The following is a 16058-nucleotide window of genomic DNA, read 5'->3' as shown; positions in this document are numbered from 1 at the left end:
AAAAAAAAAAATCCTTACGCGATAGGAAAATAATGAATATTATTTTCGAGATCTTCGTAGCTGAATTATGGAAAAACCGTTATTAAAACCAAAACAACTTTTATGAAGTTTTAAATTCGCAGGCCTGTGTAATCTTAATACTAATGGTCGCGACATAGCTTTGGCTATTTCTTTTTCTGAAACTCGTGTAAATATTAGTATTTACTCTAGAAATATTTTAAATTTGACGGTTTACCCTCCTCAAGTAATTTTGTTCTACTTAAAACGAAACGCGCTATTTCAGAACTAAAAATATTTACTTTGATCTGTTCGCATTCTTCATGGCCCGGCATGGCCAGGTCGTTAGGGCGCTCGACTCGCAATCTGAGGGTCGCGGGTTCGAATCCCCGTGACACCAAACATGCTCGCTCTTTCAGCCGTGGGGTCGTTATAATGTTGCGGTCAATCCCACTATTCGTTGGCAAAAGAGTAGCCCAAGAGTTGGCGGTGGGTGGTGATGACTAATTGCCTTCCATCTAGTCCTACACTGCTAAATTAGGGACGGCTAGAGCAGATAGTCCTCGTGTAGCTTTGCGCGAAATTCAAAGCAAACAAACATTCTTCATATTTTCGAAATAATGTACAGCTTTTAGATGAAGGAAAAAGAAGAAAATTTAATGAATATTTATATTATGATATCATCAAATTATACAGATTGTTAATAATAAATATAAAACTGTCTTAGATAATTTTCCATTGATAATTATTAAGTTACTTAATACTATCCAAGATATTTGTAAAACTGTTTTGCAAATTAGGTGACGCTAGTTTTTCAAGGTCATCTGATATTATAAAATACATTGGTATGCTTAATGCACTGGTACAACTTTTGTCTACGTGATAGAACAGTTAGCTCATGACGTTAGCAACGACATTGCTCGTTATCTTTAAGAGCATCAACGTAGGTAATTAAACAAATTCTATCGTTATGCAGGGAACTGGATAAAGAAAGACCAACTTCTAGACAATTGTGTAATTTACCACCATTTGTCTGACTTGCATATTTTGGTGCATATAATTATAGATGGTGGTTGGGTGTTGTCATCGAACTATACTGGATGGTACTATATTGTGATATAATTATGGGTGGTGGTTGTATTACATATTGTTAGACATCGAACTACACTATTGCAATTCTCTCTTATACTTTAATAACATTCCACTAACGCCAGGATTATTAGAAACATGGTTTCTAAAGGGTAACAACCATATCCACAATTGACTACGAACAGTTGACGTCTGGTTGGACATTGTGAGCTGTCCCCAATGGCTCAATGGCAAGTCTGCAGTCTTACAACGGTAAATAGCAGATTTTGATACGCGTGGTGGGTAGAGCGAATATAGCCCATTGTGTAGCTTTGTGAACAACAACCAAAACAAACAAACTGTGAGCTTGAGCACCAGAGTTTCAACCTTTAGTGTTTTTTTTTTTCTAATAGAATTTAACCTGTGTTTTGTTAAATAACTGGAGAGACGGGATATCCTCAACGCTGTTTGGGTGCTACTACCACTGTTATTCTTGTGTATAAACATTTTTATCTTTTTTTATATTTTTATACGTGATATATGTTTTTATTAATATTGTTTGATGCGTGAATTTGTTACAAAATTATATATAAATATTTACCAACATAATGAGTTACCAAAATATCCGTAATCTAATCGCGTGTTTATTCCGAACTTGTACAAGGTTTTCATGTTTTCTCAAAATGTTTGCTTTCGCGAGGTAACTTCGTAAATGATGGAAAACTTATGCACGGGAAAGTGCAAATATTAAATTAATCGTCAGTAAAGACGTTTGGTTATTGACTTATCTAATATCATAATAGTCAGTTATTTCTTTCAGTTGATTACCTTGTTTCTTTAGTTAAATATTTATTTTACACTAGAGTAAAATAATGACAAAACGGACTGATTACAGTAGTAAAACTTCATGGCTACAACATATTTTGTTGGGCTTTATACTTTTTTATATACAAGTACTTTCTGATCCCTGTCGTTACTTAACTAGGGTTAATTTCTAAGCAGCAAAAGATAATATACAAGAAATGGCTGGAACTGTTAAGTCTACATTTAAATTTTATTGAAATAGCCTAACCAAAGAGTGATAATTATTCACGACGATCAAGAGTGTAATAATCTTGAGCACTAATTACGAAGAAATAATGTTACGCTTTCTCTTTCTAGCCACTGTTAACGTTGTCATGGAGATAAACATCAGTGTGGGTATTCTGTAAAGTCAGGATTACAGTCTGTGTCGCCCTAAAAACATAATTACCAGACGTCCTCGCAATTATGTCACAATCTATTCTCGTCAACAGCGAACAAAAATACATATAGAACCCAAGGTGAACCTCACAGTACGGTAGATAAAAAGTTTTATCTTTGTTTCCTGTTTAAATAGGTTGTAATTTTTAAGAATACGACTGATGTCACTTTGACACCCTTGGGCATTTCTTGTATATCTTTGCATCGACACCTCCAGAAATTTACAGCAAGTAATAACCACATAAACCTAGGTGATTCTATCGTCTCGTCGTATAACTACTAGCAGAAGCAGTTCTTTAACTATAACGATTTATCTGACGAGATTATAGAATCACTAGGGTTTTAAGATCAGGCGTTCTTCGTTTATATGAAGTACAATCACTACAACGTGATATGTTGGAAAGACCAGGGGCGTGCTAGATTCAACTGTCCAGCACAATGTTGTTTTCAAATAAATAAATTAATTAATCGAAAAATATAATTAATGTGCTTGAAACACATTCGCATAAAGTTAATTACCCCTTCTTCAATATTTGAAAAAAATCTGTGCAGTCTAAACAACTGCGTTGAGGAAAAATATTTTGAGCAACAACTTCATTGCCATCTTGATGAGCCGTGTAACAAGTTAGTAAAGTCACGTGTTCCTCGTTTCTGTTAAATTCCGTGTAACAAATTACAAGACCGTATGTCACACGTTATTGTGGGGGCCGTGTAAACGGATCAGCATGACCATGTTTTCCACTGTTTTGAGAAGCTCCATGTTATTCCTATAATAATTCATGAAGGTCAGGACTACACAGGATTGTCTGGGAAGGGGTATTTGTGTTTCATTTACTGACGGTTTTCAATATTATAAGGTTGGAAATCTAAAAGCAGTCATATATTTGGCTTAATGTTGACGTTTTTGTTTGGAAAGTCCGTGATCGTTGTGACTAATTCTCTGTATTGTATGTAGCACGTGGAAACCTTTTTGTTTGATAGGATGAATTTCTTCCTTCGAGTGAGTGCAACGACCCTAATTTTGGAATTTTGCCAGCTGGCGGATTTGGAAATATATTTCTATGACAGGTGTGAAGAAGAGTGGAGTGTTGAACACCAATTAGTCTTGACCTCTTGACCTTTTCTTATCTTGTTGTTAAATAAATTTACCTTGATAATGTTTCAGCATTAGCCTTCCTTTGGGCGTTCATTTTACTTGTAAAACCAGCAGTTTTAACACAATGTGTTTGTTTAAATAATTTTAGAAAAACCTTTGTCTGCAGTACAATATCTTCCAGCCACAAATTTCTTCTGATTAACACCAACAAAATCAAATGAAATGTCTTGTTATTGCAAGTCTTGTATTTTGATTTTAATTGTAGAATAAGCAGATCCAAAAAACGTTTTAGTTCTAATGCTGCCACAGTAGCACAATACATTGGAATTATAACAGACCTGTATGCCTATTTCAGTGAGATATTTATTTATCCATCGTCAGGATAATTAATTACTTTTATTAAGCAAATAACCCTGACACGGCCTGGTAGTTAGGGCGCTCGCTTCGCAATCTGCGGTTCACTGGTTCGAATCCCGTTATCCTTCAACTGCGTATGTATTATGTGACGGTTAATACCACTATTTCTTGATAAAGAGTAGGCTAAGAGTTGATGGTGGGTGGTGTTAACCAGTTGTCTTCCCTCTAGTTCATCACTTTTAAATTAGGGATGGTTAGCGCAGGTAGCCTTCGAGTAACTTTGTGCAAAATCCAACAAGCAAACAAACAAAATTATTAAACAATCCATTGAGTAAACATGATTATGTGATAAACGTTGTGCTGTTGTAAAATGAAGCAAGAACATTTGTAGGAAATTAATCGAGCGTTACCCAGTGGTCAGCATGGCCGGACTATGAATTCGAGGAAGTTCACAACGCGCTCCCTACTTTGGGGGTCGTAGGTACCCCATAAGAAGGATGTTCAAATCTCGCTTTTTGAGGGTGGGTGGGAGATGACTAACAAAAATAAACTACAAAGGGCGCAATCATGAAATAACTAAATACCTTTTGTAAGAAATTAACCTTAATGTTGTTGTGTTTTAGTTGTATTTTACTCATCACAGCGAACCTATATTTATATAGGTTTAGCATAAAATACTCGCACATTACTGTGTGGTTAAATGCCCACTCATTCTGTCAGAAGTCCCAATGTGCAGATGAAGTTTTTCCATTATCCAGGTACTTCTACAGTTACCCCAAAGAGGATTCGTACCTCCCCCCCCCCCCAACAACAACAAAAAACGATACCCGTGCTAAGCCAAGTTTAGTTCCGCTAGTTGTGAAATATTCAACACACAATTTAACATGTTAGAATGACTTATAATGGGGCTTTTATATGTTTGTCACAATGAATTTGTCCATATGAGAGTGCACACTTGTAAACATTGAATTGTCTGTAGATGAATTTTAACTGCTTGTGATTATGTCTTAAAACTGAAATTACTAGGTTAAAAATATTTGCATAATTTTAATTATTGATAGGAATTAATGGTAATAATAATAATAAATTCTATTGTCTATTTTTTATTAATTGCAGAAGACATTTCACCTTTTGGTTTTTAGTTCTTGAATGGGATTATTCTTTTGGAAGTACATAGTATTTAATAATCCTGGAGTACATTTTGGTGAGAGATTTTAAATTTCAGAATGTGGCTATTTTTCGTTTACTGAAAGATACGATCAAGTGGGCCTCATTTGCCAACTGCATGAATATAGAACGTCAATTGTCCTCATAAGTATATCTTCTGTACCGGGAATTCCCTCCACCCCTTGGGCAAATAAAACTGTCTGTCGCATAGCGACTAAAATTTACGTGCAAACCAACAGTTCATGAGGGGCTTTGATGGCTAAGTGATGTTATTTGACACAAATTAGAAGTCGTTAGGTCCCTTGAAGTTCGCTACATTAAAGAGTTCTAACGTAAATTTTGTAGCTATTTCTGTCTCGTGTTGTTTTAAGAAGCCAAGAGAGGACAAAGACAAAAGAATGCAGTAAACTAAACGAATCATCGTAAAGTAATGAAAAAAATGTAAGACAACTGTTACTCCCCCTTCACTCTGCGATATCTCGCAACCGAGATCTCTGGTTTTCTTTGTGCTATTGCAAGTTCCAAGCAAGAAATTAACAGTTATTTACTAAGAACAAGACAGACTCGTCACGCGCGCCCTGTAATTCATGACGCCAAGTTTCTATTAAACTTAATTTTTATTAGTTTTTTCATAATAGTCGAGTGGCGTATTCTTCATTTAGTGTTTTCCTGTGGTTTATAGCCAAGAAAAACACGTGTAGGATGAGAAGAAACTGATAAGAATTTCATTATATTTTATGTTCGAAAAACTCCACCTGGTGGTCATAGAGGATTGGGTTTTATCATGCTTAAAGTATTTTGATTGTATTCTTTCCAAAGAAATCCTGACCGAGAGTACCATACATAAACTTTGCTCATTTTATCACCGCACTTTTCGGTATAGTGCTTTTTCAAACAACTTAATGTAAACAGTTAAACTTATTATTATTATTATGTAAGTTTACATTCTAATTATTGTATAAACTGTACTGAAATGGAGTTACATTAACTCTCAAATCATCGACTACTTTTCATACCTTTCACTACGGTAGGGTCCACATATTGTTGAGTAATAGTGCTTTTGCCTAACACTCAATGTAACACAAGGGTAGAAGTATTAGCTGAAATCAATTATTTTTTTGTCAAATATCTCGGAACCCAGCAGCAATTAGTATATTTAACTCATTAATGATGATATTTTTGTTCACATTTTTTGTGTAGCTCGTATTATTTTTAGGAAATTTGTAACCAATAGTCAAACAGTTTGGTACACAAGTAGTGTTTTTAAAACTGGATTGATTCTGGACTCCATCTGTATTGCTAGGACTAACAAAACTCTGCACTGTTCTATCCTTAAACAGAAGGTTTGACTTTCTTTTATAAAAGTTGCCTTTTCAACTTCTTTGTTTTATTATATTTTTGTTTCTTTTTTTTTTTGGGATACTAACTATAAGAAGCCTTTGTGTTGTTTGTTTTTTTCGTACTGATTGTAACAACAATGAATGTTTTTTTCTTGTTTTTTGACAGCACGAAATGAATTGTTATTCTACTGAATTTTAATATCCTGGTGCAAGTACATTTGAATTTTCGAAGAACCATCATTTAAATACAGAAATAAAACAAAATCTTGGTTTATATCTCTGTTTAAGAGCGATATCTGTTTGTTCTAAAGTTCAACTTTTCTTGAACACATACAGTTTATTATGATTGCACTGGGCATGTTTTGAGTTTACCTAATTAACGTAGCTGACTAGAAAGTCAGAACTACTGCTATAAAAAAACTTAACAAGATATTCTGCATCTTTACAAGTATAATAAGGATACGACAATTAAAGCCGGGGATAAATGACTGAAGGTATAATTAGCTAACAAGTTACAAAAAGAACTGGCTTTCTATGTCTCAAACTAACAACGTTGCATTACTTCAGAATTATTAAAGAAAAGAATAATTGAATTAAAAAATATTTAAAAGACGTTCACACAGCTGAAGCAATCTTAAGAAACGTAAGTGGTATTTAAGGATGTGATGTTGAAGAAAATGATACTCGCCATCCCCTCAGTTATATGGTGAGTTACTATTGTCAACGGCAAATATAAATAACGTTCTTGAACTATGTTCTTCGGTCACTTAACGCAGCTCAAAGTGATATACATATGAACGAATTTAAAACAATTTTCCTAACTTCAAAATTACCAGATAATTAGCTTCTACTTGACTTTGGATAAATGTGACTCAGAATATTCAGTACATTTATACCTTAAAACATTACGTTTTATTCACAATAGTCGGATTATTGTGTATCTGATATATTCAACAGATACTTTTGTAGTGTATAGGTAAAACACTAATCTGATATATTCATTAGATACTTTTCTAGTGTATAGGTAAAACACTAATCTGATATATTCATTAGATACTTTTGTAGTGTATAGGTAAAACACTAATCTGATATATTCATTAGATACTTTTCTAGTGTATAGGTAAAACACTAATCTGATATATTCATTAGATACTTTTCTAGTGTATAGGTAAAATACTAATCTGATATATTCATTAGATACTTTTCTAGTGTATAGGTAAAATACTAATCTGATATATTCATTAGATACTTTTGTAGTGTTTAGGTAAAATACTAATCTGATATATTCATTAGATACTTTTGTAGTGTTTAGGTAAAATACTAATCTTATATACTCATTAGATACTTTTGTGTTGTATACATAAAATACTAATCTTATATGCTCATTAGATACTTTTGTGTTGTATACATAAAATACTAATCTGATGTGCCATATCAAAATCAAGTAGCAGCCGAAATTTTGATCAATTTGTTACTTTTTTTATATCAAATAAACCGTTCAATATCACTTTCCTAAAATAGTAAGCAATAAAGTTGAAGATCGGATACGTTAATAATTTTATATCCCATTTAAAATAAGTACAATTTTCAGTATTTCTGAGAAATGTACAAGTTATATATGATCATAACTACACCAAAACAGTTTTAATTTCACTACACATTACCATCCAGTACGTTTAGTTTCATTTGGGCTGCTCATGAGTCATAATATGACAGAAATGTATTAGGTGTGTAGTTGGATTTTGATGTAGCAGAGTTGTTAAAAATTGTGTAAATGACTTGGCAAGTTTCACTTAATGAAAAACCTCACAAACGAAAGTGAAAACAAAAGTCTATATAATGAAGCCTGATATGTATGTGTGTATATATATATATATATATCCGAAATGTCGCTTTGAATATTTTACGTTAGCCGTTTTTTTGTTATGCTTTCGTTTAACAGAAAAAAAAGAAACTTATCAACATTTAATAGTTTCAAGTTTTATTTTTAAAGACACAGTTTGAGTATAAATATATATACTAACAAACGTAGGTCGTCCTTCTATAAAAACATTGAATCTGTCACTTTTGTCAAGTCCTCTAGTACATTGTAAGTTTTCTCTTTATTCATTTTTTTAATTCCTTCTCTTCCACCCTTCCAATTTGTCATTCCCTATAAATTATGTCGTACTTCCTTCCCCCTGTTCTTCCTGAACATCTTGTTTTATTAATAGACACATCACGCTGTTAATTCAGCCCCGGACAGCGTCTCGCAGAAACAAACCATTGAGTAGAACGTATTACCGAGGCACAATAACAAACGTTATATAACAACAACCGTCGTACATTGTATTAAAGATAATGATACTCAGTAGGCGAAATTGTATTAAAACTTTTATGAAACAAGGCTTAAAACAGAACAAGCTAATAGTCACAATTATTTAATTGGGGTGAATCCAATTGACTACGTACTTAAAAGTAAACCATTCATTAGTACGACCTTTTATCGTTTTATTGTGATATACAAGCATGTTTAATGTAAGAGAAAAAAAAACATGTATATCAAATTCTTTCTAGAATAAATGGCTGCCACAGTTTTAGTCATTATTTCCACGTCTTAAGCCAGTATTTTATGAAAAAGCACACACACACATACATATATATATATGTTTGTGCTTTTTCATATACAAGATTCATTGAGTTAGCGTCAATTGCCTTTGTTAGTGTATCAAATTGCACTCATGTGCTGGCTAACTTGGTGTATGTATGTACATTATAATCACACACACACTAATAATACAGAGTGGTCCAAAAGTTAGCTACTCCAAAGCATTATAACCGATTCTTTTTTATTTTCATCTTGTTATGAGTAACGTACGGGTATGCTATACGTTTACACTAGACTAGTGTGCCACACAAAAGGACTTAGAAACAATGCTGACTAGTGCCGCAAATATAATCCTACCTACATGGAAGAGATTTGGGTGTTGGGCAACTAACGCGTGGGGTACCCTGTATTTAGGGTCGTCCTTTTCTCAGTGGTTCTAATCGTGATAGATTATACGTTGCACTCTTATTCTCTGGTCAAGAACTAGACATTAAATGGTTTTAAGTGATTTTGATCCAAGAGATCTGGAAACATAAGGCAAAGCATATTTTCTGTATATAGTTCCCATAAAGAGTAGAACGGAGGGGGGGGGAGTATGTGGTCATTGTCGTGCAACAATGTATGTAAATACCATTTCTCTTGGAATAACAGAAAAAATTTATATGCGCAAACAACTGTTGATAATATTCGTAACAATAATATTATATATATCTTCACAACTAGCACTGTGCAACTTACAATTTTGATTAATGGTAGCACGTGAACATTTCAAGGATTGTTTTTGACATTAACAAAACACCCGCACGTGTTGTCAAATTCTCCCTATAAGAAGCATTTTAATTTATTAGGTTTAGGTTTTTTCCCTTACGTTATTAATCACTACACTTAACATAGACAATTTTTATAGCATAAGTTTAATGTACAAGAAGAATGAATCTTCTGTTAAGAACATTTTAAAACAAATAAACTCTCCTTTTGTGTGAGGATGGCGTCTGGCTATTTTGAAAAGGTACGGGAAGGAATTTTAAAACATAGGATATCGATTTGGCTTGTCATTTTCAATGACAAATCATATCCTTCAAACTAATATAATAATTTAACTAATAATTCAATCGCAATATACAATTGGGGTGTAATGTCATAGCACTAAAAGATTGTTTGTTTGGTTTGAATTATGCACAAAGCTACACTATGGGCTATCTGTGCTCTGCCAACCACGGGTTTCGAAACCCGGTTTCTAGCGTTGTAAGTCCGCAGACATACCGCTGTGCCACTGGGGGGCAACACTAAAATAATAAACTAACTTGATTCGATATTTAATGTGAGAACTAAAGATATTCTATACGTTCCAAAAATAAAACAAAATAAGCACACACTTATACTGAAGAATGCGCAGATAATTATATCAGCAAAAGCTATAATATACACTCTTCTTGACAGAACGGAGCTTACTTTAAACAAAAACCCATTAACACAAACTAAGAATCGCATGAAAAATACCACAGTAAAAAAAAAAATGTTTACTTGTAATTATCGTCACAGTTTATCTGGTCATAAGGATCAACTTGTTCTTACATAAAAATAGAGAGCAACTTCTTGAATAGCTCTTGGTCCACACTCCATTCCTTCATCATCGCAGCATCCAGCGTTTCCTGTACATCGGTGCAAGATAGTGCATCCAGGAAGGTATTTTCTTCTGGGATCCGGATAATAGTTCTTGACATTCACTACTTGGGGTCGGGGTGTGTGGCATTTCGCTGTCCGTCTGATTTGAAGAAAATGTTCGTTGGCTCGGCGAATGTCCTGCAATTCTAAAACATTTATTGAATTAGTTGTTTGTCACTTCTCGAGCTCTGTCAGTTGTGTAACTTCACTATCTATTTCAGAATATGTTTTACTACCACTAACTAAGATCCTTGTATTCACACTAGGTGGTGTTGCGAACTTTGAGTTAGTTTCTAAACTACTACTTATATACTGACGTTTCTCATAAAAGCCCGCAGCTCCTAAGCCAGTACGTAGAACAAATTAATTGTGCTTTTCCTGGAGAAGAGCGTAAGAACGGGTGGTAAGTGTCAACCTGTTGTATTACAATGTACGATAATTTCCTGCCTGCTTCTATTTGCTACATTTTCATATTATTTTGTAAAAAAACAAACAAAAAAAAACTTGCCATATTTCATATTCATTTTGTTTGTTGCTAAACACAAAGCTACACAATGGACTATCTGTGTTGTGCCCATCACGGTTATCGAAACCCGGTTTTTAGCGCTACAAGTCTTCGGACTTACCACTGATGGGTCTATTCACTCTTACAGAGAGAGAATCGTTTATCTTTCAATACCTGATGATCGGTGCCATTGTATCAGATGGGCCCAGACGTAAAAGACCAGAAAGGCCCACTGAAAATTATACAATATGTGTTTTAAAAGAAAAACAATAATAAAAAAACAACTGTAAAATGAGATTTGGCAGTCATGACAAAATAATAAAAATTAAATGTTCTTTGTTTTTTATCTCCATGTTCAAGCATGCTTTCGTCTCCTTTCTTAGGGCCATCTTCAAACTAACTGATAATAAGAACAAAAGTTTTAGAAATACCGAGTGCACATGAATAACGTGTTTAGAAAAGTTATGTTACTCATCTGTAACTAAAGTAATAGCGAAGCACACTGTAATATACAGAAGTACCGTATTTGAGAAACACGTGTTCCGACAATATTCTATAAATAGAGACAAACAGATTTTGAATAGAGGAGTTAAAAGTCTACTCAGTACTGAGCGTGAATGTGAAAACCTTCACTGAGTTTATTACCTTCTATCATTAATTTACCCTCGTTAGGAACTCAACACAAAATATTTGGCAGTGTTATGTTAGAACTTAAAAATGATCCCGACTAGGCAAGGAACTTAAACAAAGAAATATAAATACATTAGTTGCACCCAACCCGCCGACCTTACTACTTTTTGCTTTTGAGATGGCAAATAATAGAAGTTTCAAGTAATGAATCATAACCATTTAAAAATGTTCATATAATTGATGATAAATGGTTAGGTGAAAGAGGAAAGGCATGAAATAAAGGAAATAATACCATTCTGCCTATGTGAGTGAAGTGTTACTGGGTAAAGGATCCTTCCAGGGGAATCTTGCGCCAGGCCCTTGCTACACCACGCTGTCAGCTGTCATCAGTCGCAGAAGATGGGGGGGGGGGGCTGTGCCAAATCTGAGCAACATTTAAATTTATCATGAATAATCTGTCAAAATAAAGTTATGATTAAATGTAAAATGAGCGTTTCTTTGTAGCTTGTCACAGTCTGTTAACAGGATACGTCTATTGAAGCGGCCTGGGAATTACCTTCCTTTGTGACGTCACGCTTTGGTACAAGTTTTTTTTGTAAGCTACCAATCTGAGGAACTCCTACGCACTGCAAGAAGAAACAGTGGCCTGTCGTTCAGAGTCTATATTATTGAAAGCATAAAATGAAAACCGAGTCTCTTATATTACACCAATGCAAAAATACACCAATGATAACATACCAGACAAAATGTACTTTATCTCATACGTCACTGTGATGTGAATTATTTAAATATGTAATGAGATACCAGAACAAGTAAACACTTGATAAGTTCCTTTTTTTTCTAGAATCACGTGAGAAGTATCCTCCACCTTGCATAGTTGTGCAGCAACTAATAATCGAAACTGTTTTATTTTATTTTTAGTCCGCCCAGATTTTATGTTATATTTTTTGCAGTTCTGTCTTGTCTCTTGAAAGAGTCGTTTGTTATTTGAATAAGGATTTTTTTTGTAAATCTTCTATATGACAGAAAAAAATAACCAGAAAACACTTGGAAACAAAATTGTTCAAAATAAAGTACAAATTATAAAAAAGAATCCTCAATAGCCGCGGCACTGGAAATGCTTTTAGGCAGAATTAGAGTAAATTAATCTCAGTTCTTTTTTTTTTTTTTCCTTTCTATTAGCTATATTTTTGTGCGCCAACAATACCAAGCGTGGGGCGCGCATATACCCGTTTCGATTTTATTATTCATGAGAATCTCTACCAGCCTATCTTTAAATTTAAATTATTTTTAGGCAGGATTAGAGTAAATTAATCTATGCGACTTTGGGCAAGGTCAAATACATCAATCGAAAGGGTTTGACCTTCCGAGTCCAAAACTAATTTTATTTCAAATTGGTCATGAGATTACGGAGCTATGAGCCAAAAGTTTGTACTTGAAAAAACAGAGAAAAAACTCGGAGCCATTCTATGAGCTGCTATGCCGCGGCTAAAAACGTACAGTCAAAATCAGCACGAGTAACGCAATCCAGGTGTTAAATTGTAACAGCAAAAGCTCCCTAGTCTTCGATGTGCGGAATGTTAATCTGGGTATTAGTTGCTGCAAAAAATGCACTTCTCATTTGGGGCCAGGAGTACTTTATACGAGTGGCTGTTAAATCCCACTATTTGATCAGACAAGAGCAGCCCTAGGGTTAGCTGTGGGTATTGTTGACCAGCTGCCTTCCTTCTAGTACACCAGTCCAAAATAAGATAGCTCTTGTATAACTTTGCGTAAAATTTCGAAACAATCTTTGACTGTGTACACGAAAGTGACCGTTGCACCTCCATGTGCTGAAAACTTCAGTGAGAAATAGCAGTACATCGTTTTAAACAGTTATTTAAACATTATTTCGTATCACGTGTTATTGATGCTTCATAAGCTGTTCAAAATAGTGTTTCTTTATACTGCCATATTTATTCGACGGTCATTTCGCAAATGCCTTTAATTTTGAATGAGATGGTTTGGTTCGTTTGTTCTGAATTTCGCGCATAGCTACATGAGGGCTATCTGCGCTAGCCGTCCCTAATTTAGCAGTGAAAGACTAGAGGGAAGGCAGCTAGTCATCACCGCTCACCGCCAACTCTTGGTCTTCTCTTTTACCAACGAATAGGGGGATTGACCGTCAAATTATAACGCCCCCACGGATGAAAGGTCGAGCACGTTTTGTGAGACGGGTTGAAGAGGATGAGCATAACATCTTAAACAGTGTGCTATGTTACGTTCATTATTCAGTCTGAATCACTATGTTTTCAATGTATAATTCATTAAAGTATCTGTATATTAAACGATCCTAAGGTTATGTAAAATAATATACGAAAGTATTCCAACACTATTCAATTATTCTCTGTTTCAAACATTGTTAACAAGACGTGTATTATTAAAAGTTCATAAAGGGATTCGAGCTAGGACAAAAATAACTCAATAGAAATTTGGTTTCCGTGTTAAGTATTTCCTCATCTGGAGCCGAAGACTCGCTTAATAAATTTGAAACATGAAGATCCAAACCTAAATATGTTTTATCTTTATTGTATCCACATTATTATTTTAAAACAGAACGTACTTCGAGATAGTTGCAATACTACACAATAAAATTTAATGATGCATGTGTCCATAAATAAAGTTTTACTTCAATAGGACGTTTCGAGCAAATGCCCTTCATCAGGCCTAACAACAATACAATTTGCAAGACAGTTAAATTACGAAACATACTTGTGGGAGAGAGTTTTGTTTTTGTTTTCCATAAAAAGTCTCATATGATCGCATTATTATATATTAATAGTAAACTAATTGAGTAGTGAAACACGTGGGAGAGAGAGAGACTAGAGAAGCATGTACAGTAAATATCGGAAGGACAAGACTACTGATAACACGTGATATTGCATCACAATAGGACAGGATATATGTTCAATCATATTATTCGTAACTGACTCAGCTGAACCCTATAAGACTGTATGTCCCATAAATGACTGGTGTAAATAATTTCAACTAAGATATTTTTTAACAATTAATATTAACAAATACAGCGTAAAAACCGTGTGAGGGGTGATAGAATAATGAAAACTGATGCCAAAAATATGATGAATATTTTTTTCATTGCTCTCTACCCGATCATTGTAATTTTTTTCTTTATAACATGAAATAATCCAAGCTGCCTGTACATACTGGAGATGGTGGAAGGTTTGAAAACTATTTGATATTGTTTGCACTTTTGTAGAGAAGTATTTAGTTGCACTATATATATCCATACTGTTATATTAAAATACCTAAAAAAGAAATTAAAGCATGAAAATTTTGTGTTCCGCTACTCAATTAGTTTACTATTAATATATAATTACATGAGACTTTTTATGGAAACCAAAAAACAATACATTTTATCAAAATAAATTATTTGGAAAAATATTGAAGCTATACTCATAGTTAATAGAACAATACTGTGTTCGAAAAGACAAAAAAGAAAGTGTGGTTGTAAGGATATTAATATAATATACAATTCTTACTGACAACCCGTACCGACCAGTAAAGGACGGTATGATTAGAACTGTGTTGTCAGTCTTATTGGGATGTAACAGATAATGTTTCGTTAGCGTAACTGTTACACGAGACTTTATGTTAGTGGATGAATGGTTGTTCATTTACTTAAAGCGTAAGGCTATGCAATGGTTATATTTGCTGCGTTCGTCATGAGGAATTAAACCACGAACTTTAGCGTTATAAGCACTCCAGCTCGATGGTGATCAACGCATGAATGGAGCCTGATATTAGGACAGGTATTGTTAAGGGCTGCTTGGTTTAAGCAATGATAATAAAGTTAAATACTTAAAAGAAATGCTACATTTAAGACAGAATAACAAACAAAAGAAAAATAATTACAACGAAGTAGAAAAGTCGAGCACAAAAATGAAACAAAGGTACAATTTTGATGACCATTAAAAAAAAGCTACAGAAAGATTCAAGCACAAGCCATAGGTCAAACTTCATTTAAGGGTTGTTCAAATGTTCACGATGTACGTAAACGTTTCCCAGTTTTCTATATAACGCTATGATTAGAAGTTACCTGTTATCTGTGATGTTCAAACTTCATTTAGATTTTATTGTAATTCAGTAAACTGTAGGCCCATTTAATCTGCTGTGAATGGACATCATAATCTTAGTAACAATAACTCGACTGCGACACAATAGATTTGTGACACAATAAAACAACTTTACAACTATTCTCAGTTGAATTCGGTGTCCGAAACATGAATTTTAAATCATTTTTTTAATTTATTCAAATAAAGGCAGTACTTAGTTTTTGTGTAACTTAACGAATACTTGAGTACTGAACTCATTTTACGCTTGAAAAACGACTTAACCTCCAGCAAA

General features: G+C 34.0%; 1 protein-coding gene across 3 annotated transcripts in view; it reads right to left on the bottom strand.

The window, feature by feature from the left end:
• LOC106461893 (vascular endothelial growth factor A-like) overlaps positions 1-16058 on the bottom strand; it is a 49355-nt gene that overhangs the window by 5494 nt on the left and 27803 nt on the right. For all 3 annotated transcript variants that reach the window (XM_013921761.2, XM_013921760.2, XM_022388979.1), the window contains exon 3: positions 10430-10665. In XM_013921761.2, coding sequence (XP_013777215.1) covers positions 10430-10665 — 236 coding nt within the window. The remainder of the gene's footprint in view (positions 1-10429; positions 10666-16058) is intronic.

The sequence above is a fragment of the Limulus polyphemus genome, unplaced genomic scaffold (assembly GCF_000517525.1).
Source record: "Limulus polyphemus unplaced genomic scaffold, Limulus_polyphemus-2.1.2 Scaffold1054, whole genome shotgun sequence".
NCBI classification, from domain to species: Eukaryota; Metazoa; Arthropoda; class Merostomata; order Xiphosura; family Limulidae; genus Limulus; species Limulus polyphemus.
Note: the sequence above shows the minus strand (reverse complement) of the source record. Positions and strands in the feature narration are given on the sequence as shown.